This window comes from Tachyglossus aculeatus, chromosome X1, assembly GCF_015852505.1.
Source record: "Tachyglossus aculeatus isolate mTacAcu1 chromosome X1, mTacAcu1.pri, whole genome shotgun sequence".
Classification (NCBI taxonomy): Eukaryota; Metazoa; Chordata; class Mammalia; order Monotremata; family Tachyglossidae; genus Tachyglossus; species Tachyglossus aculeatus.
Genome location: NC_052101.1, coordinates 45,120,892 through 45,144,110, shown reverse-complemented (window position 1 = coordinate 45,144,110; position 23,219 = coordinate 45,120,892). Strand labels below are relative to the sequence as shown.

Below are 23,219 nucleotides of genomic sequence, written 5' to 3'. Positions count from 1 at the left end.
GGAGCTTACAGTCTAAGGTACACAACTGTAATTTCTTTGAACATTTTCTCCTCCTCTAACATGTTGGCTCCTAGTGGGAAGGGAACACATCTACCAATGCTGTTTCTTTATACTCTCCCAAGCACTTAGCGCAGTGCTCTGAACACAGTAAGTGCTCAATAAATATGACTGATTGATGAATGGAGGTGCTAGTGGCAGATACTGGACAGTAAATTGAAAATAGGGGGAGTCCATAGGGAAGGAACTTGACACTATTCCACATTAGCCAGGAATTATGGGGCAAGGAAGTCATACTTCTTCAGATCCCTATCCCCACCAACACCCCATACCCCATTCCACCTTTCCTGGGCAAAGTGGAGAGACAATGGATATCAAGAAATAAAGATCCCAGACAGAACGGGAACTTACTCTTACTTCACTTGCTGTCCAAATCTCCTCCCTTAGCACTATATTAGGACCTTGGTAGAGTACAACGAATCACTCAAGGAAGTCACATGGCACAGTGGAAAGAGCCCGGGTCTAGGAGTCAGAGAGTCTGGGTTCGAATCCCAACTCAGTCACTTGCCAGCTGTGTAACCTTGGGCAAGTCACAACTTCTCTGTGCCTCAGTTTCTTCAACTGGAAAATGGGAATTCAATACCTGTTCTCCTGCTTGCTTAGACTGTGAGCCCCATGTGGGACATGAACTGTGTGTGACCTAATTACCTTGCATCTACCCCAGAGCTTAGAACAGTGCTTGGCTCATAATAAGCACATAAAAACCACAACAATAAGCAACATCAAAATCAGTGCTATTTATTGAGCACTTAATGCAGAGCACTGTACTACACTCTTGGGATAATGCAATATATTGGAGTAGGCAGACAAGATACCTGCCCACAAGAATTTTACAATTTAATTAAAAAACCTGAGTGGTTAACCCGGAGAAAGAAAAACAGAATCAAATTCTAGGAGTTAAGACCTTTATTTCTCGGTATGAACATGCTGCATGTAGGCATACAATACTGGTATGTACATAGGCAAATAAAAATTTATACATAAAATAGAATGACTGTGACTTTCTAATTGAAGAAACCATAAACATGAAGCAAATTGTACAACTTTTTTTGTCCTATATACACGGTTGGTGCAATTCCTCCTAGAGTTGCGATAATTTAGTTTTCAGACTGCAGTGTATGTTTGTGAAAGGCACTAAGGGAGGTCTGGGTTTTCCTCTTCTAGCAATCCAAGAACTGGGAAGAATGGAATTGGAACAGTAATGTGGAAGCATTCCCTTAAAAGCAGCAACCTATAGGGCAGGCAATGATCATGCTCTATTCTAGTGGGGCAGGGTGAGAGGGATGCCACGGTATGAGCTAAAGGAGGAAGTGGCATCACTCAGATCAGGTTATGGAGCCGGAAAAGGATGGCTATCGGGTGGGCCTCATGATCGGTTTACTGTATTGAAACCTTTCTTAAATGAGTGTTTCAGTGCTACGGATCCTAACAGGGCATGGTGGCCCATTGGCGCCAATGGCATGCAGCAGTTGGGGAGGGTCGACCTGGAGCCAAGGAGGGAATCTTCTACTTGCAAATATACTCAAGGCTGCCAGCACTCAGTGGTTCCCTAGGGACAAAGGGACTTCACACATCTTGCTAGAAACATGCCCTCCAGAAACAGGCTGTGCCTGAAAGCACACAGGGCAGACGGATGGACGGACAGGTGGATGGACGGACCATCAGCCAAGCCATGGCCCAGTCGGGACTGGGAAATGGAAGCACACCAATGCCTTCTGGGTTTCCTGGGCTGAGGCGTCCCAGTCGGCTCTGTGGGCAGGCAGCCGTCTCGGCCCTAGCCGCCTGGCCAAGGCCTCGCTTCCTGAATGGTCCGGGCCTCTTTTTCAATGGAGAGGGAAGGAGAGGAACATTCAGCTAAAGGCCCCGCTCCAGGTCAGTGTTCTGAAGCCCGCATGAAGCCGGAAAGCAGGCTCGTTTGGGGGATATTTGTTTACTCGAAAGACTGGGTGCCCTTCCTCAGCCGGGCCTGCTGAAGCCTGCGCAGCTGGAGTCCCCAGAGAAATGTCGGGGGCTTCTTTCTACTTAGAGGATCTGAGGTCACAAGCCCACACAGATTCAACACCATCAGCCCACTTGGCTGTGCATGGCTGGAAAGCCAATAGACAGCATCCTTCTCTCCAGCCTCCACCACTGCAATTAACACCTCCCTTCTTCTTTTGAGAATCAGTTCCAGGAGCTACATCTTCCTTACTGCATTCACATCTCCCCAGCTTCATGCCTCCAGTCCTGAGGGGTTCGACAGAAACCAAGAGGGAAACCACCCCGCACTCCGGCCTTGGTATTCCAAATCATTGAGAAGCCAAAATCCACAGCCACTCAGTGAGCAATCGTTCACTGAACTCATCTCACACAGAGCAGCTATGATGAATGAGAGCTCAATGTTGTGAACCATTTCACTCTCGGGCTAAAGAGGAGGGGTATAAAAGCATGATCAATTTTAACTGGCCTTTCAGTGGTAAAATAAAATGACTCCCAGATGAAACGTGCCATCCATCATGGAGACATTTTCTTAAACTGTCAGAGCACCTTTCACCCATAATTTACAACACTCACATTCAGCTCACGTCATCACAGGACTACACAGTGCACACCCACATATGGAAGTGTTACCAGAGCTTTAAACATTCCCTATTTTCTACAGAGAAAATGCCAAACAGAAAACACAATTTCTGTTTCTGAACTGAATTCATCACATTTGAGTTCAGCCGTAGTGGTATCCAGTGCGTGAGGGTTTTACATTCGAGGACCTATTTTTCATCTCTGAAGTCACGGCTTATCATAAACCAACACTTAAAATGCTTACAGAAACCAAGTCAATTTAACAAACACGGGCTTATGAAGACTTAAGACACTTGTAACCAAGGTGTACCAGCACTAGTTACATAATATAAAAAAAGTTTTAAAATTCACATACTATACAAAAGGAAATATATTAAAATGTTAGTACTTAGTAGCAGCAAAACTTTCAAAAGAAATAACTGAATCAGTCATCTGAGCAGCAAACCCCTGGAGTTCGCAACATGAATTCTGGGAAGGGGGGAAAAGGTTTCCATCACCTTTCACTGTGTCGGAAAGGTTTCGGGGCCCGAGGGTGGGGAAAATCGCTAGCCATCCTGATGGGGGTGGCAGGAATGTCCATTCCACTCTTTCAGAGCCGGGAGTCCGGGCTCCCTGGACAGAGGCAGGTCCGTCCTCCTCTAGGTCTGGACTGGAAATTTGAAGTGTGATTTAGGAAAGGGCAGTGCCAACTGAACCTGTGGAACCATAGATGGATTTCTTTGGTCAACTCCCCCTATCCTAATGGCATTTGGGCTTCAGAAAAAAGGGGCGAGGGGGCTGCTGGCACGGGGGGCGGGACTCGGGCTGAGTTGGTGAGCCCGGGCCCCCGCCCTCGGCTCAGAGGGATCCTGGTCGAGGAGTCGGGTCAACTGGTCGCTTCTTAGTCCCTTGCAGTAGCTGCGAGCGTGGCTCCCTGCCTGGGAAGTCAGGGTATCACTTAAATATGAAACAAGAACCCTGAAAGCCTATTGCATTTGAGCATAGAATCAGGGAAGGCTGGGAATGGGTTGGAGTGTGGAGATGGTGGGGGGCCTAACGTCAGGGTTTTTGAGGTTGCACAGGTAAACGTTCCAAACGATCAACCGTGTACGGGACCATGTATGGTAATAATGTGCACACTGTTTTCTACAGAAGAGTTTGGTCCCATCCTACTTGAAACACATGGGATGCTACCGTTACCATTAGGAAAGTCTAAATTGAGCAGGGCGGAGGGGGAGAAGGAGAAGGGGTTGGGAGAGAGGGAGAGGGGAGGGAGGGAGATTGATTCAGTGTTCAGATGAAGTCACTCAGTGGGTGTGCAGCGATCACATTCAAATAAACAGAACAGTGCAACAGAGGACAATTGAAGCTGCCCGTTTCTATTGTGCAAGGCAGGAAGTTGAAAGTTCACGTTTATCTCTACAGATTTAAACAGTTGGGCTTTTGACATTTCGATTCTCTCTCAAAAATGCAGGCTACTCTTCGATACTTGCCTGCACAACCAAAACGGCGGGAGAAAAGATGGCGAAACGGAGCCATTGCCAGCTGGACTGCTTTAACATGTTATGTTAATATAACATAGACAGCATAAGGGCATTGGGACAGAAATTCTTTTCGGTCTTAAACAGCGCTCTGGGGTCGGGCCTGATTTTACAGCCACCTTCATGTCAAAATACACACATCTTCTCTGGGTTTTCGGGTAAACTAGACAGTTTGGCCAAGCGTTTTCAACACACGCTGAGTATTACTGGGACTTTGGGTGTGTGACATTTACTGAAGCAAAGAGTCGATTAGAGCCTCGGGTTTCGCAGAACGCTTTCTGTTGGGAGAGAAAAAGGACGGGGAGGAGGATAAACACCTATTCACCAAAGGCCAAGGCGATGAATTTTCCAGTGGGCAAAGTAGACTGACTGCCTTTCCTTAAAAATAAATGACTGTGGTCCCATCGACAATTACTCTTCCCTACTTCAAAGCTTTGAGGACACAGCTTCTCCAAGCGACTTTCCCTGACTAAGACCCCCTTTCCTCTTCCCCCAAACCCTTCTGCGTCACCTTGACTTGCTCACTATGTTCATCCCCCCTCCCAGCCCCACAGCACTTATGTTCATATCTGCAATTTCATTTATTTATATTAATGTCTGTCTCCCTCCGTCGAGACTGTAAGCTCGTTGGGCAGCAGGGAATGTGTCTGTTTATTGTTGTTATACTCTCCCAAGAGCTTAGTATAAGTGCTCTGCACACAGTAAGCGCTCAACAAATATGACTGAATGAATGAATCGAGACCACTGCTTTGGAAGGCGACTCCAAACTTTGGAGCACTTCCATGACTAAACGGCCCTAAACAGCAAAAATGAAAAATTGAAGATCTTCCTAGCTCAAGACGGTAACTGGCTAGAGGCAGTGGTTGAGGAAGAGAGAAGGAAGGGGATGCTTAAACATGTTTAAACAAATTGCCCAATTTGTTTAAAGCCAGTTTTCCTTTTAAAAGGGCATAACCAGCATGCTGATCCCAAGCTGTAGCAAGGCCATTCTGGGGCCAGAGGACAAAACACTCTGCTTGGGAATTGCTGGTAACTTCGCCGACATGAAGGGTGAAGCGAGTAAAGACTTTTTCCTTCTTTGAAAAACGTAACGATTTCACATAATGATTTCACTCTTAAGCCTCGCTCTCCTGCCAGCATCATTCCGGGGTTTCAACAACCCATGAAGCTGCGAGATATATTCTGGGCACACTGCGGATCAGGGTGAGAGAGCACTGGCCCAAACTGGCTGGCGGAAACAAAACAATGCCAGGGACTGCAAAAGTCTTTATGGTGTTTACCCTCAGTGCCTGTTGCCCAGCTGCCCACCCCATTTGGTACTGGGTGAACTTGGGCAAGTCATTTCACTCTCGGCCTCCGTTCCCTCATCTGTAAAAATGGGTGATTAATCCGAATCCCCTCTACCTAGACTGTGAGCTCCATGTGGGACAGGAATTGGGTCCAAATTGATAACCCGGTTTGTACCCCAGTGTCTACAACAGTGCTTGGCACATATTAAAATGAGCCCCATTCATCTGTAAAATGGGGATGAAGACTGTGAGCCCCACGTGGGATAACCTGATTATCTTCTATCTATCCCAATGCTTAGAATAGTGCTTGGCACATAGTAAGCGCTTAACAAATACCAACATTATTATTATTATTTATTATGTTAAGTGCTTAACAAATACCATTATCATTATTATTACCTGGTAGATAAGGCAGGAGAAAACACGACATTCACCTGTCTGAAAAGCCAAACCACCTGAGTTCCCCACTCTACAACACAAAATTTTTCAGCGACCTCCACAAAAACCAAAGGGGAATGGGAATGTATACCAATCTTCAAGGCCCATTGGGGGCTCATTAGATGGTCCCCCAGCCCCCTTTCTCTCTTTTCACTAACTGCCCTCCGCCAGGCAGAGCTATTCGAAGGCATGGCCACCAGGACCACCCCCCCCCCTTGAAAATGGGGGTGTTTGGGAAAGTGGTAGTGGGGAGGCCTGGGCAGCCCCATAGGTCAGCTCCGGGGTCAGAGACAAGACACCAACAGGAGGAGCTGGGACTAGAACCAACCAAGGAAATCTAGGCCTGAACAAGTGGAAGGTTTAAAGCCTTGGACAGGTAAGTAGGCCTGTGCGGTGGCTAAAAATGGATGTGGTTGCTGAGGAGCCCGTTAGAATCTGGGTGAGCTCCCACCCAAGGGGAGAGGGAGAACTCCTTTCATTTCTTTGGTCAATACACATCCCACCTTGATCCCACATTCCCCTCCCCCCCACACACAAACCCTTAAGGTTGTTGCATTTCAGGAGATTGCGGTACAACCTCGTCACTGTCCAAACCAGAAAGATTTCATTTCATTTAATTCATTTAATTCTACGTCCAGAAGGCCAAAGCCTTTATCCTGCCTGCCCCAAACTCTAAAATCCACCAGGCTGCCTAGCCCTATTGAGGGCAATGCCCAGGTTTCCTGCGCTTTCACTCTCTTACCTTCTCCCCGTTTTGGGCCTCGTCTTTCCTTTTGAAGTCCTTGGCCTCTCCAGCTTCATCAGAGACTGTCTCAGACTTTCTTCTGTGTAGGCCAAGTACACATGAGAAAGGTCCACTTCAAAGGGCTATGGTAAAGAAACAAGATCCATTTCAATAAATAGCCTTTGGGGGAGAACAGGCCAAGAAGGATTAAATTACCTTAAAACCTTTAAAAAGCAGACTCTCCGAGGCCTACAAAATCAAACAAACACTTGCTCGCATGCCCTAGAGTAAATTAGCATTGGGCCGGTGGGTAAGAGAGAAGCAGCAGAGAAGCAGCGTGGCTCAGTGGAAAGAGCATGGGCTTTGGAGTCAGAGGGCATGGGTTCGAATCCCGGCTCCACCAATTGTCAGCTGTGTGACTTTGGGCAAGTTACTTAACTTCTCTGGGCCTCAGTTCCCTCATCTGTAAAATGGGGATTAAGACTGTGAGCGCCCCCATGGGACAACTTGATCACCTTGTAACCTCCCCAGCGCTTAGAACAGTACTTTGCACACAGTAAGCGCTTAACAAATACCATCATTATTATTATTATTATTATTATTATTATTATTATTATTAAGAACAGGGGACTGGAAATTAGATCCAGGTTCTGATTTTGGTTCTACCACTTAACCTTAGGCAAGCCACTTAACATCTCCGGGCCTCAGTTCGTCATCTGTAAAATGGAGGTAGACTATCTGTTACCTGCCCCACCTCTAAAACTGTGAGTTCCATGAGGAACAGGGTCTGTTTGCAAACTGACTATTCTGTATCTTCCCCCGTGCTTCGCACAATGCAGCGTACTTGATGCACAGACAGCACTTAATACAATAATCACGATGACGATGATAATCATGATAATTTGGTCCGAATCGGGGCTCTCGGGGAGTCTTGCCTTTGGGCAGCTTTGAAAGCCGCTGAAAAATCAGAAGGATGGCTGACTCCAGCAGGCAGCAGTGGTCCCGTGACCTCACATGTGACTGCTCAGCCTCATCATCAAACCAAATGCCCCCACAACACCAGAAGCGGCCTGGCTTAGAGGATAGGGCATGGGCCTGGGAGTCAGAAGAACCTGGGTCCCAATCCTGGTTCTGCCAGGTGTCTGCGGTGTGACCTTGGGCAAGTCACTTCACTTCTCTGGGCCTCAGTTACCTCATCTGTAAAACGGGGATTAAGAGTGGGCGCCCCATGTGGGACAGGGACTGTGTCCAACCTGATTAACTTGTATCTACCCCAGGGCTTATAACAGTGTTTGGCACATAGTAAGCGCTCAACAAGTACCAAGAACCATAAAACTACTCGGGCGCTTGGGGAGGGGGCGGAGGAGATGGGCACTGCCCAGATCAGGTTCTCGAGTCTCTTCCTGCTGTTTCCCCCTTCCCTACTTCCAGGCTAGCTGCCAGGGAAGATGGTTTATCCTTAGAAGGCTGGTTTAATGAGTTGTACCACTACAGCAATAAACAGCCAAAACGGCAGCAATAAAATCAGTACTTACATCCTTCTCCTTTTTGTCAGGTATTGGAGTCTGCTTTCTCATGTTATTGCCCGTATATGCAACACATTTCTAAATCGGAGAAAAAAGCAAACATTACTACTCGTACTGAAGCAGGTGGCTAAACTGAGTACAATCCAAAATACCAAACTGTGAAAATACCCTCAAGTCAGGAGTGCAAAGCTCTGCTTACCAACTGCCATTCTCCGATGTCTTCATTCCAATGAACGTAATTTTCAATCATTTCCTGGGGAAGGAGGAAAAAGACAGCCCACAGTTGAAATGTAAACCTACAAACTCCTCACACTCGGCTTCAGGGCTCTCCATCACCTCGCCCCCTCCTACCTCACTTCCCTTCTCTCTTTCTACAGCCCAGCCCGCACCCTCCACTCCTCTGCCGCTAATCTCCTCACTGTGCCTTGTTCTCGCCTGTCCCACCGTCGACCTCCAGCCCACGTCATCCCCCTGGCCTGGAATGCCCTCCCTCCGCACATCCGCCAAGCTAGCTCTCTTCCTCCCTTCAAAGCCCTACTGAGAGCTCCCCTCCTCCAGGAGGCCTTCCCAGACAGAGCCCCTCCTTCCTCTCCCCCTCCTCCCCCTCCCCATCCCCCCGGCCTTACCTCCTTCCCCTCCCCACAGCACCTGTATATATGTATATATGTTTGAACGTATTTATTACTCTATTTATTTTATTTGTACATATTTATTCTATTTATTTTATTTTGTTAATAAGCTTTGTTTTGTTGTCTGTCTCCCCCTTCTAGACTGTGAGCCTGCTGTTGGGTAGTGACCATCTCTATATGTTGCCAACTTGTACTTCCCAAGTGCTTAGTACAGTGCTCTGCACACAGTAAGCGCTCAATAAATGCGACTGAATGAACGAATGAATGAATGACTGGACTTGACTACTTGTCCTACTTGAGCCAGGACAGTCTCAGATTTCTATAGACTGCCACAGACAACTTGGGAGAAAAAAAACCAACAAAAAAACCAATACTCCAGAATACCCCAAACTGGTCAGCCTCCCTCATCCTTCCCCAACCAGTTGTTGGGGCTCACTTCATTCCTTCATTCTATCGTATTTATTGAGCAAGGCACTGTGTGTAAAGCACTGTACTAAGCCCTTCGGAGAGTACAGTATAACAACAAACAGACACATTCCCTGCCCACAACGAGCTCACAGCCCAGAGAGGGAGACAGGCATTAATATACATAAATAAACAAATAAATTACAGATATGTGCACTTTAAATGCTTGGACTTCCATGCCTAAACTGGAGTATTGTCACTATGGGCTTGGTTTCAGCCCAACAGCATTCTGGGATTGGAAGAACATGATGCTGGGCAACTTTTAACTTCACACTTCCTTACTCCAAGCACTCTCACTGTCCCTAAGAAGGAAGGGAAGGACAGGCAAGCTTAGGATGGGATCCCCATTAGGACTGCCAAATCCAGGGGGTCAAATGGGGCTATTGTCCCAGGGATTGGGATTTTTTTATGGTATCTGTCAAGCATTTACTCTATGCCAGACACCTTTCTAAGTGGAGGGGTAGCTACAAGCTAATCACTTTGGACCCAGTCCCCATGCCACATGGGGCTCACAGTCTTAATCCCCACTTAACTGAGGATTTAACTGAGGCATATAGAAGTGAAGTGACTTACCCAAGGTCACACAGTAGACAAGGGGGGAACCAGGACTAGAACCCAGGCCCACACTCTATCCACTAGGCCACGCTGCTTGGGACGGTGGGAGCAAAGCTATTAGCTTCTCCCCACAGCTTTTTGACCTGCCCATCTCACCTCTCTCCATAAGAAGGGGGCTAGTCAGAAGATGCAGCTCTACCCTGGCCTCTGTGGGGGACAGGGCACTCCAGATCAGGCTCAGCCCTGGCCTCAGTGGCGAATGGACCCTCTGGGCCGCATCAGTCCCCGGCTTCCGGAAATCCAAGCCCCAACCACTTTCCCTGGGCTCCTCAAGTCCTGTAAGGGACGGAATGCCTCCCTCCCTACCCAGTATGTGTGCCTAGAAGGTCTAGCTTCCCAGCTTCATGTATCTGTCTCCATTTCCCCCTCCCCAATGCATGCGTGTGTGTGTGTGTGTGTGTGTGTGTGTGTGTGTGTGTGTGTGTGTCTGCACACCATTCTCCTGGGCCCTTTAATATGCCTTTTGATTTCTAAGCTTCAAGTTCACCCCCATGCACGAAATGAAAAGTTGGCTCAATTGTCAACAAAAAGAAGGCAGCCTGGTTATTACAGGCTCTGGGAACAATAATACCAGTTACAAAGCAACATTTTTGCAATGGTTGGTCCTAGAACCAGACAGGCACTAGGCAGCAGGCAGGAGTGATCAGTATGCAACGTACTTCTACTCAACAACTGTGAGAGGGCACACATTAGAGAGGAGTGAAACTTTTCTGACTCTAAGATCCTTATGGGCAGGGAACATATCTACCAACTCTGCTGTGCTTTCCTTTCCCAAGCGCTTAAAATGGGGCTCTTCACATAGTAAGCACTCAATAAATACCATTGGTTGATTGTGGGAAGATGTGGAAAAAATCAGTCCTCAGCAACAAGCCAAACATTCTCTAAGATCAAAATCCATTGCAGATTAACTAGGTACCAACAGTTAAGAACAACATGAATCCCCACATGATTTGAAGAAAATAATTCTAAGTTGTGCAAATAACATTCTCAAGGGACAAAAAAAGTCCATCATTTGAGGGGACTTATCCTCTAGACTGTAAACTTGTTGTGGGAAAGGAACGTGCCTACCAACTCTGCTATCCTGTATGCTCCCAAGCATAGTACAGTGCTCTGCACACAGTAAACACCAGGCTCCACCACATGTCTGCTCTGTGACCTTGGGCAAGTCACATAACTTCTCTGTGCCTCAGTTACCTGATCTGTAAAATGGGGACTGAGACTGTGAGCCCCACATGGGACAAGGACTGTGTTCAACATGATTTGCTTGTAACCATCCCAGCGCTTAGTATGGTGCCTGGCACATAGAAAGTGCTTCATAAATATCACCATTATTGACAGTGAGCCCATTGTTGGGTAGGGACCATCTCATATGTTGCTTAGTACAGTGCTCTGCACATAGTAAGCTCTCAATAAATATGATTGAACGAATTATTAAGTACGATTGTTTTTTTGATCAATTGGGAAACTATAACTGCTCCCTACTACCTGGTAGTCGTGAGGAATGAAGTTGTCTATGATAAGCATCTGGAGTCTCAGTTCCCTGCTGAGCTGTCGGATGTTTTCCAGGAGGCCTTCAATTTCTCGCTGATGTTCTTGCTGGAGATCTGCCATCTGGAATAAACACCTTACTTTAAAATCCCGGCAGAAATATGTTACTGGTGTTTTGGGGGTTTTTTTCCAAACAGTTCCAACAGCAGGAGTCAAGGAAAGAAACCAAACACTTCTTAAGGACTTTTGCAGGTTGATATAGACCACTTACAGACCACTTTGCCACTGAGAAAAGCTTCTCAAAGTCATAAGCAAGACAGACATCTAATTGTGCTTTTCTAACTAATATTTCTGAAGTCTCAAGTGACTCCCTTAAATTTGTAGTAAAGGTAGTTATTCATCAATATGTCTTCTTGGGAGCTATATTACATTAACAGACCACCACTCTCCCCACTTTCAAAGTCTTAGTAAAATCACATCTCCACCAAGACGCCTTCATCGACTAAAGCCCTCAATTCCCTTTCTCCCTCTTCCTTCTGTGTCGCCCTTGCCCTCGGCTTTGTACCCTTTGTTCACCCCACCCTCAACCCCAGAGCACTTACGTACATACCCATAATTTATCTTAATGTCTGTCTGGCCTCCTAGAATGTAAACTCCTGGTGGGCAGGGAACATGCCTAATAACTCTGTTGCATTGTACTCTCCCAAGCGCTTAGCACAGTGCTCTGCACACAGTAAGCACTCAATAAATACAACTGATTGAGAGATAAACACAAGCAGTTTCCGGGCACTGACCTCTGACTTTGCCGCCATTAGCATTGTCCACACTTTCTTTAATTTCTTGGTCTTGCCCTGAGCTTCCTCCTGCAGACTGGTGTATTTCTCTTCAATATCCAAACGTTCTTGCTGTGACAGAAATTGACAAGATTTCACAAAATGTTCTTTAATCAAACAAAACCCAGGAGCTGAGTCTGCCCAGACCAGAAATATTTTCAGAAGAGAATTTTCCTGGGAAGAAATGCCCCTTGATGGCCCTAATCGACATGGGACTAAAAAAAATACAACTTCTCTGTACTGAACAATTGCACTTGCTTGGCTCCGCTGACAGACCACCTTGCACTGCATCCCACCCCTACCCCCAGTCCCAGTGCCCCTATGACTGCCCAGAGCCCTTCTGGGCAGTGGCTGATGAGCAGGATTCCCCCTCACAGAAATCATATCCCGTCTCCAAATCTCAAAACCTCCAAATCTCAAGTTGTTGCACAAAATTAGGACTCTCCATTTCCCCTAGTGTTAACTATGAGTCAACTCTCGTTAGCCTATAAAGGCCCGGGAAGAGTTGCCACCTACTGCTATGCTGCTTTTGGGCAGGGGTGACCAAAGCGAAAGGCATAAATGATCAAAAGACTTGGCTCTTCAAAAGCATGCTAGATTGATAACCAATTAATCATCATTACTTGTAATAGGCAGCATTACAAAGATGCATCCGCATGGCATTAATTTTGCAACCCCGAGAGGAACATTTTGCCACTTCAAAGTGGAGCTGAAGTTGGCTCCCTGTTACAAAATCTGCTGTAAAAATTTTCTCACGAGGCTTTTTGACTCTCTCTGGGAAAACAACATCAACATCACACGATGCCTATGTCCAGCTGCAAAGAAGGATAGTGTTTCACCTCTTTTTCTTCCAGTTCTCTGCGAAGTTGCTCTGCTCTTTTCCGCCTTTCCTCCAGCTCCATATTGGATTCTTCCAGAAGTTTCTCTTGCTCCTCAGCCTTGGCCAACAAATCCACACCGCCAACGATCACCTTCTTCTCCAGGGCAGACAATTTTTCCAGCAATGACTGATGTTCCTGTCTGTTTAGGAAAAGGGCAGTGTCGTCCAGAGAGTTGGATAGCTTCTATTTCCAGTGAAGAACTTTCACTCCTGAGGTTTATTAAGAAGCTAGTTGCATGCCCTAACCTAAAAAGTGTCTCGGAATTGGATCGTTAATTGTTGCTAAATTTGTAAAAGCCAGGCTCACCTCCTAAAATCACCTTAGTGGCCTGTTTGGGGCTGTTCCAGGCAAGGGTGTGTCTGACCCTGATTATGCAGGCCTCCACCCTGTCTGACAGATGTACACACATGCATGCCAAAGCAGAACCAATCCCTCCCAAAAGACAGGAGCTCAAGAGATTGACCAAATGCATCAAAATAATTTTCCCAAGATAAAGAAATATCAGTCCTTGAATCTCCTTCTCCAGACTAGACACACTCTAAGTTACAGGTCGGATGTAGCCAAATCAGGACGTGAATCACATCTATTACATCATAACACTCACTGGGCTTTAAGCAGATCTTTCTCCCGTCTCTCCAGCTCAGCTCTAGCTTTGTTTCTTTCTTCTTCTTCCATGTCGAGTTTGGTTTCAAGGGCCTTCCTCTCCTCATCGATCTTAGCTTGCATCTCCACCATCTTGTCTGGGGAAACCTTCTTTTTACCTATTTGAGTTATTTAAACAAAGTGGTCATCTACAATCTTTGGTTGGCAAAGTGTGTTCTTTAATATTAGCCAGGGTGGCCAACTGTCTGTGAATTCACAAGGCTGTGCTCGCCATAGCTGCTGCTGAAAAACGCTAAGGCAGTGGTACACTGAAGCCTGCTGCCGCTGCAATATTTATCATTATCAAAATATATTTACAGGCTTTGTGGACCTAAGGCAAATTCTGATCAATTTCACAGACAGTCTGTGAACAGGGAGAGCGTGGCTGCTCCAACCGTATGGACGGAAAGCCCAGTGGGCGCATCTGTGGGAACTGACGGATGGTTGGTATCTCTGAACAAGTGGCCAAACTCAAAGTTAGTATTTAAGGGTGCCCCCAGAAGGTTAAGTCCGCCCAGAGGAGGATGTGAAGAAAAGAGCGAGAGAGGACACCTAGAAAGGTTATCAAGAGTGTAAAAACCTTTTGCAAATAGACGTATTTTCTGGGTTCTTTTATTAGTTACTTTCTGGACTTCTGATTTATAAAAAGGCCCTAAGACAAAGTGGCTTCATTAATTTAGCCAATTAACCACATTAGTTGAATTCATGACAAATACACATAGTTCTATTGGGTGTAATGACGTTTGGGGGAGGCACATGGTCTACTGGAAAGAGTACAGTTAGGAGTTACGGAATCCAGATTCTAGTTCCTGCTCTGCCACTAGCCTGCCACATTATTCTTCAAGCCACTATACTTCTCAGGGGCTCAGTTTCCTCACCTGTAAAATGGGGACATTTTGAATGCTGTGAGGATTAGCTGATGTAACTGACGGCTTTGGAAAAGCAAAGCATTACATAAATTCAAAATATTGTTCTCAGGATATTTTAAATGCGGGATAACACTAACACTAAACTTTTTTGTGAATCAAATTATTTTCAAGCAGGACTTTCAGAAGTCATTAGATCATGAAGGTAAAAATCTGATTTTTAAAATAGGCTTTCTATATATAATGCATAATCAACAGAAAATGCTAAAAGAGATGAGCAAGTATGAAATGATCACTGTGGAATTTTATGATTGCTAGACTGCCATGCTACCTCTACATATCAAAACACATCAGCTAACACCAAACTCTCCAGAAGAATTACGGCAAACCAACAACCCCATTCACTGGGTCAGGTTAAACCCAATATCAATATTATATGTGAATTAAGGCTACGACTGATTTAGAAAACCTGAGCTGGAAATGCATTGAAAAACACCGAAAAAGGAAGAGAAAAATCAAGTCTAAAGCCAGCTCTGAAGTGTAATTATGAAACTGAAGAAAAGTTTCTTCTTAGAACTTAAGTTCTTTGAAAACATACATCCCTCTTATTCCTAGAATTGGGGCTTCAGAAGCACTTGACATCTTTCCCAAAGCAAAAACAGCAGAAGCCAGAGAGATCAAAGACATTTAACTGTCCCACCGGAGCTCCAGAAACAAGGTAAAACCTTCCAGGAAAACCCAGGGAATAAGTTTATCCTAAAAGGATAATACACAAAACACATGGTTCAAATCACCTTACATATTTTCCCTAGCTTCTTCCAAGAAAAACTCCTGTAGGGTGCCTAGTTATGGGCCTTTGCTCTCCAAGACAGAGCTATATCGAACCACTTAGGAGACCATAATGTATTTCAAAAACAGATCACCCTCCAATGCTTTCATAGAAAATCAAAAAAACAACCCTTCTATAGAAGAGGACCAGAAAAAAAAAAAGGCAGTAAATGATAAATGATCAACGCGAGTAAATGATAGTGTTGATTCAATCCCTATTTTGGTGTGGTGTGATTCATTGCCATCCAGCCAACTGAGATGATGCAGGCCTGACTGACTTCAGTGAATGGATTTGGTCTGTTTATTGTTCTATTGTACTCTCCCAAGCGCTTAGTACAGTGCTATGCACACAGTAAGTGCTCAACAAATACGATTGACTGATCGATTGACTAATTAATTAGAATTTTGTCCATCTGATTTAAAGACCTGACTGAAAATCAGGTTTTCATGTTTTAGAAAGTAAACCCGCCCTCCAAGGATTTTTCCAAGTTTTTCGATCTCTCGCTCCTCTGTTCACATTTCCTTAAAAATATGAAGGAAAAGTGGCCCTACATTATTTATTATTAAATAAACAAAAAAAACCCATTGTAAAATTTGAGCAAAGCTGCATGAGTGGAAAGGAGATTTGGAATAGTAATGTCAACATGTCTGGTCAGTGAAAAATGCAGATGAGATGGTCTGAGCCTATCAGGGAGATCGGGAAAAAGATCTACAGGTTTGGCGGTGCCTCAAAACTAAGAGAAGCAGCATGGCTCAGTGGAAAGAGCACAGGCTTTGGAGTCTGAGGTCATGGGTTCAAATCCCAGCCCAACTGTCAGCTGTGTGACTTTGGGTAAGTCACATAACTTCTCTGTGCCTCAGTTACCTCATCTGTAAAATGGGGATAAAGACTGTGAGCCCCCCATGGGACAACCTGATCACTTTGTAACCTCCCCAGTGCTTAGAACAGTGCTTTGCACATAGTAAGCACTTAATAAATGCCATCATCATTATTATTATTATACAGGATCCCGGAGATTCTGGTGGGGTTTGGCAAGGGCATAAAAAAAGTGAAAGGTTTAAAACCCAACTTTCAGTAAAAACAGAAAGTTGCTTTTACATGGGAAACCATGGAAATGTCTCCTTTAGTTTCCCCCACAGAGATCTGAACCCTGAACATGTAAAGCACTTTACACTTTCAAGGTTTCTCTGTGACTGCTTCAGAGAAAGATGCAACAGAGGTCGGTGGTAAATAGAAATGATTATTATACCGAGAAGGAGCATGCTCCCAAAGGGATCAATGGCCCTAAAAACATCCCCACTCCATTTTTCACAAATCAGAATTATCTCACGGAAGAGGATGGGAGAGACTACCATGGTTTCAGCTCCTCCTTCTCCTCCTGTGCCTCTGACCCCAATGATCACAACAAAAAAGAGTTGATGTAACTAACCCCTTCCCCACCGCCTCACCCCAAGATGATCCAGACAGAAATCTATGCAGCTCATATCGACCCAAAGGGATGATACTGACAAAAATCTTTCAACCCTCTACTTTTGGGAGTCCACACTGCCACCGTCTGAGGAGATCATTTGGTTCTCATCGTTATTATGACAAGGAGCAGGGTGACAAAATGTAAGTATTCTTGGGGGCTGGCTAGGGGAGCAAATTTGGGGAAAATGTAAAAACAAAATGTTTGTTCACTTATGAGCTCTGGGGGACTATAGAGGACTGAAGAGAGGCTCAGTAATCTGGCAAAAAGTGGTACACCTACACGTTAAGACATCTGTATTGGGAATCCAGAACTGCATGGTTTCTGGCTTTTAAGGAAAAATGTAGGAGTCGAGAACTTTCAAAAAAGTTTAATATTTATTCTGAAGGAACTGGAGGGCATTCCGAGGATAGATACTTGCTTTACACCTTGTCGGAATAAATTATTCTGAGTTCTCCTCGAGTTTAAAAACGAAAAATGTATTGATTGAGAAATACATTCTTTTTACAAGTAGCAAATTGTATGATATGGAGTGCAAATCAATCACACCAACCTGTTTGATCTTGCAATAAGAAGTAGTAAGCAAATCGTACACAGGAGGCATATGCACAGACATGATGGGGGGAAAAAAAGAAATACATTATTTCTTTTGTAAAACAAAAAAAAATGTGAAAAAGCATTCATCTATCCATATGGTCTAAAGTAAACCAATCAAACCATGACACTGAAAGAAGAGATCTCATTTAATAATAAAGAAACATTAGCTATAGTCAGAAAGAGAAATGAACATAATACTAAATTTTGTCGTTCAGAAGAGTCATTCCTTAGCTGAGAATTCTACTTTTCAAATCAATCTCCTCTTTCAGCTGCTCATTCTGACTTTCCAAAATCATCACAAACACCAAAGGCAGTTTAGTTCTGCACGATTGTACTAATGCTATACATGAAATTGGGAGCCAGGTAATAAAGATCAGTACCCAAGACATGGTCTGAAATGCAAATCACGCTTGTTAAAGTTGTCCAATTATTATTTACTCATGAGGTCAGTTTACCAAAAAGAGGGATTTTTTTCATATTTCTCTATATTCCCAATTCAATGTTCTTTGCAGTACGATGATCAATTACAGTAACAAAAAGTGACCAAACAAATTTATAGTCAGAAGATTAGTAGGTTGTTAATCGCAATTACGATGAAGCTTCCGGAGAAGAGGCTAATTTTGGTTATTCAAGCAGGTGGCACCTAGAAGAAACATCTTTTAGAGACAAAACGGACAACACAAAAGGGGAGAGGGGTTAATGCACATACAGAGTGCATGCTGGGAAAACCAACCAACACTCCACTTCTCTCCTAACAAACACGCCTGAGAGGAAATGAGTTTTCATTTTCAGATAGGGAATAAATAGCATTCCAGAGTATACACCTTTTTTTAAGAGTAATCCAAAAATGTGATTAAAAGAAAACTTTTAAGGAGCAAATCCAAATTCAAACCAATAATATGAGCTTCTACTAAGATATCATGCTTCTTCTTTTTGGCTTACTTTAATTTCTTTGCACCTGAATAACTGTCAGTAAAGGGCAATTGATCACTTTAATACTTCTGGAATCCTTTGAGAAACCTTTGAAGCCCTGAGCACATTTATTTACCCAACTGTTTTAGATTAGTCTAGGATGTGGTAAGAGTAAAGATAATGCTTTAAAAAGAAAGTAAGCTGCAAGCTAGGATTAAAAGCAACTCTTCCCTCCCCCTTTTCCTGGAATACTTCATTGGGCAGATTCGAAAACTGAAATACAAATGCAGAGTCTTCTCTTTAAACGACAGAATTACGTTTTAGGGAAAACAGTCATAGCAAGAGTCTAGCCTACTGAATTCTCTAAGTGTCTCTTAGCCTGGGTTTCTCCTAGACAACCACCAACTGTCTAAGAATGGTGAGCTAGGAATCCAGGCATTCTAGTGAGAAGAACAAAACAATTGGAATTGGTTTTGACTTAAAAATGTCCTTAGGCATTTGAACGCAGAGTTCAAGAGTCCCAAATCATTTTTACTAGTCGCTAAAATTTCTAAAAGGCCTCAAATTTCTAAAGTCATGCTTGCCTTGGTCTTTGCTTTCCCCTGCCCCAAAACATTTTTATCCAGTTTTTAGTTTTATAGAAGATGGGCTTAGAACTCTTAGCCGTAATCTTGGCCTGGGAACCAACTACTTCCCAGTACTCAGAAAATGAGAACCATGGGACGTGATCTTTCCATACAGCTTACTAGCTCTCTTTATGTACATTATCTCAAATGCAAGGCATGAATTTGTCTTCCATTGTCTCAAACATAAGCTTAGCATATGTTTAAAAATATTTTCCCCCCTTTGGGAAAAATCAGGGAGGGGCGGGGAGAAATTGCATGCTTTGGCCTCTTCCAAAATCCAAAACATCTTTACTTTCAAAAAGTGACAGGGAGCAGTGCAGCACTTACAAAATGAAGTGTACAGGTTATGAAAAGCCAGAGCTTTGTTAGGGGGTTTAAGTGCTCCCACTCACTAGTCAAGGAATTATCCAGAGGTTTCTCTATGACAGAACATGTGGAGTCTGAACTACTGCTGCTGCTACTGCCTGGAAAACAAAGAGATGCTCCCAACAGAAACCCAGAGAAAGAGGAAACAAGGATATGAAAAAAAAAAACATGCAGAAAAATGTCATTCCTGAGGAAACCATTTTACAGGACTATCAAAACATTCATTTCAAGATAAATACATTTTCTCTGAAAAGCATACATTTTGGAGTTTTGCCACATTTCAGGTCCCAAACATAAAAGGATGCCTTAGTAAATTCTTTCTTTAGGAATCTGATGTGCGTGGGCAGGCACACTACTCACCCAAATATTAATTCGGCATGTTGAAATGGAAAAAAAAATCTAACAGAATGAAAACAAAAATTATCGTAGAAATTAAACTTACATTAAATATTAACTTTCATCTTGCCCGGGAATTGATTTTCCCCACTGCTACCAATCCCTCCTTCCCCAAACCCCCAAGCCACCATGATAATATTTTACCAATTAAATCTCAATTATGCTGCTTAGTGGGTATGTTTTCAAATTGCTTGATAGAAAAAATGGGAATTTCCTATTGTCAGTAGTTACAAAATAATGATGAAACTGATTTTAATTTCTGCATCTAACTCATCACTGACATATCTTCTACCTAATCTTCAAGTAAACAATACGGATACGTTGTCCTGGAAGAACCCTTGTTCTTTATCACAGTTTCTACTAAAGGCACCTTTTCAAAACTCAAATCCTTCCCAGTAGAGTTATTTCATTTCAGATCTTAGATAACTGTGTGGAGTTCAGATATTTGTCTATTCTTGATATGGGGCTACAAAAACATATGCGTTAATCTTGCTGAAATCCCCAAATCACTGTATGAGCAAAAAGCAAACAGAATTACCCTGGTACAGCTGTACATTTATTTCCATCATCCCGACTGATGCAGTTCCTAAAAAGGCATGATAAATTGCAGTTGGCACTCCATTTACAGCTCATTAATGTCTCTGAAAAAAATCCGAAAGAACCTAGCTTCTGATTTGATTTTGTTGACTTTTAAAATAAGAATGACAGGAGGAACACATTACCCCTTCGTTTCTTCCGCTTTTCTCCATCTTCCCCAACTTCCCCCTCCTCGTCTTCCTCATCTGATCCACTAATATCGGAGCCTGAGATTTCTTCACCTAAGGGAGGAATTCAACACGATCATTTTCAGGATAATTTTATCCTACACACTCCATTCACAGGGTAACTGAGGTGTGTGGTTCACTACTGGCGGATACTACATCTAATGGAGTTCACTTGGAGAATCGGTCCAAGAACGTCGGCATTAGCTCCGAAGAATAGCAGACGTGTGGCCACGAAAGAGACACACAGACACACCCACCCACCCACCCACCCATCACTTTCAATGAGTATCTCATGTCAGCTCTCAGTTCAATTACAGTACCATCGTCTCTCAGTCCTCAATTCCTATCTCTTGATACTTTCCAGATAGACTTTGTCCTGCTACTTTGCGTATGACAGCTCACGAGTAACAAATGACTGCACATCCAACTGAATGAACATTAAAACTAGTATAATAAAGAAAGTCTGGCGAGGTAGGGGAAGCCACCCTAACCCAGCAGGATACCTAAAATAATCCAGCATAGCTGTTAAGTACCACCTAGTGGTCAGACTTAAAACCCAAAATTTCTGCACATTACCATAAATCCAAACTACCCAGGAAGGAAGGCACTCCGTTACACGCAGCGTCAGAAGCTTCCATCAGGCTCAAACAACATATGAGATTCTGATAATCTACTCTTGAATCTATTTTTAAACTTAAATGCAAAGATTTGCTAGTTCCACAAAATGCATACTTATTTGGAACAAAGAGCAACTGCCTCCCTTTTATTCAGAATTACTAAACAGGGTCCAAAAAGCTGTTTGCACTTTTCTTTAACTTCCTTTAAAACCGTTCACCCTCCAGTCTGGTTTGGCATCAGCACGCTGCTTTGCTTGTACTCCACATGGTTGTACAAGTGGTTTTAATAGAACGGCAAAGCCCAAAATCTACGTATTTACAAATATTTGGGGAAAATGGAATCACTTACCTTCTTCAAGCTTTTTTTTGAGTTCTTCTATTTCTTTCTGAAACTGGCGAAGCAAAGCATCCTTTGGATCTTCATTAATTCTAGCCTTGTTCTTAATGTTTTTAGCCCGGTTGGCATACCGTAATGTGCTGATGGTCTCGTCATAATTGTAGTCTGCTGGACCGATATTTGCACACTGTCCAAATTAAGGACAAAAAAGCCTGTTACTTCACGCAAGGCACCCTTCGTTAACTATAGCAAATGGTACTGCAGTAACCTGACAGGACTACGACAAAATTGAAACAACAAGACACAAACTGTTGAACCAGACTCTGTATTCTGTGTTACTTTCTTCAGAGTAGGAAGACAAGCAACATACTTAGCAAGAGTTACTTAGATTTATGACCTATATACATATTATTGCCTTTGTATTCAAAGATGCTGCCACTTGAGGTGCAGTTTATCTCCAGGAGACAGGGTGGCTTAAGAGCCCAATGCATGTGAAAAAACACCACAAACACATAGAGATCACTACTTGTTGTCCTGACCCAATGGCTGTTTGCAGCTCTTCATGCCACTGTCACTTCTGTCTCTCCCTCACAATCCTCTCCAAATTCCTGCTGCAAAACTACCAATCTTTTCTCGTTTGAAGAATGCCGGCCTGGCCTGTCTGCCATAGGTTGCCTCACAGCTTTCAGCTGTGATGCCAATTACCTGAGACTGTGCTCCAATGCTTAATAATAACAGCATTTATCACTCGCTGTGTGCTGAGCACTGTTCTAAGCACTGGGGTAGACATAAGGTAATCAGGTTGGACAGAGTCCCTGTCCTACGTGGGGCCTGCAGTCTGAACCCTCCTTTTATAGAAGCAGTGTGGCTTGGTGGAAAGAGCACGGGCTTTGGAGTCAGAGGTCGTGGGTTCAAATGCCAGCTCCGCCACCGTGTGACTTCGGGCAAGTCACTTAACTACTCTGTGCCTCAGTTACCTCATCTGTAAAATGGGGATTAAGACTGTGAGCCCCACATGGGACAACCTGATCACCTTGTAACCTTCCCAGCGCTTAGAACAGTGCTTTGCACATAGAAAACACTTAATAAATGCCATCATTATTATTATTATTATTATTATTATTATTAGAAGAGGTAACAGGCACAGAAAAGTGAAGTGACTTGGCCAAGGTGACACAGCAAAAAGTGGCGGAGCCAGGATTAGAACTCATGACCTTCTGAATTCCAGGGCCCATTTCAGTTCACTTGAGCGCCTGATGGTCGAGCTCTGTGCTAAGTGCTTGGGCGGGCGCAATAGAGTTAAATGACACAATCCCCACCTTCAAGGAGCTTACGATCTAGTAGGGGAAAACAGTGACAAAATAAAGACCGACTGGCAGAAAGGAGGTTGGAAAAATGAGGAGGTGAATGGGCAGCCGCTAACGGATTAAGTTAGCAAGTACGGGAGTGTTGTGGGTGACTGCGAGCGCACAGGGTAGAGGCGGTGATGCACAAATGCTGAGGTGGTAGTTAGGAGGAAAGGATGTAAGGAGAAGAAAAATCAATTGAAGGAGACCTTCTGGGATTTCAGAAGGGCTCTGAAGACGGAAAAACTTGGGGTCTGGCAGACTCAAGGTAGGGAGGGAGCTCCAGGAAAGAGGTAAGGGACCAGAAGTGAGAGGGGTGGAAATGAGGCACAGTGAGTAGTTTAACTTGAGAGGAACGAAGAGTAGGAGTTGCGGTGCAGCGGGAGAAGAGAGTGGATGAATAAAAGAGAGAAAGGTGATGGATGTACC

At 44.0% G+C, this 23,219-nt stretch overlaps 1 protein-coding gene across 2 annotated transcripts in view; it reads right to left on the bottom strand.

Annotated features, from left to right (window-relative positions):
• Window positions 1-945: 945 nt before the first annotated feature.
• The window catches only part of KIF3A (kinesin family member 3A), a 38,037-nt gene continuing 15,763 nt past the window's right edge, over window positions 946-23,219 (bottom strand). Inside the window, exons 8-19 of one of the 2 annotated variants that reach the window (XM_038740586.1) lie at window positions 21,457-21,631; window positions 20,449-20,544; window positions 19,357-19,428; window positions 17,383-17,391; window positions 13,629-13,785; window positions 12,983-13,163; window positions 12,105-12,215; window positions 11,308-11,433; window positions 8,313-8,366; window positions 8,123-8,191; window positions 6,606-6,730; window positions 946-4,414 (exon numbers count right to left, since the gene is read on the bottom strand). In XM_038740586.1, the coding sequence (XP_038596514.1) occupies window positions 4,366-4,414; window positions 6,606-6,730; window positions 8,123-8,191; window positions 8,313-8,366; window positions 11,308-11,433; window positions 12,105-12,215; window positions 12,983-13,163; window positions 13,629-13,785; window positions 17,383-17,391; window positions 19,357-19,428; window positions 20,449-20,544; window positions 21,457-21,631 (1,224 nt within the window). In that variant the 3' untranslated portion in view covers window positions 946-4,365. The remainder of the gene's footprint in view (window positions 4,415-6,605; window positions 6,731-8,122; window positions 8,192-8,312; window positions 8,367-11,307; window positions 11,434-12,104; window positions 12,216-12,982; window positions 13,164-13,628; window positions 13,786-17,382; window positions 17,392-19,356; window positions 19,429-20,448; window positions 20,545-21,456; window positions 21,632-23,219) is intronic. The other variant, XM_038740585.1, reaches the window with a different exon arrangement.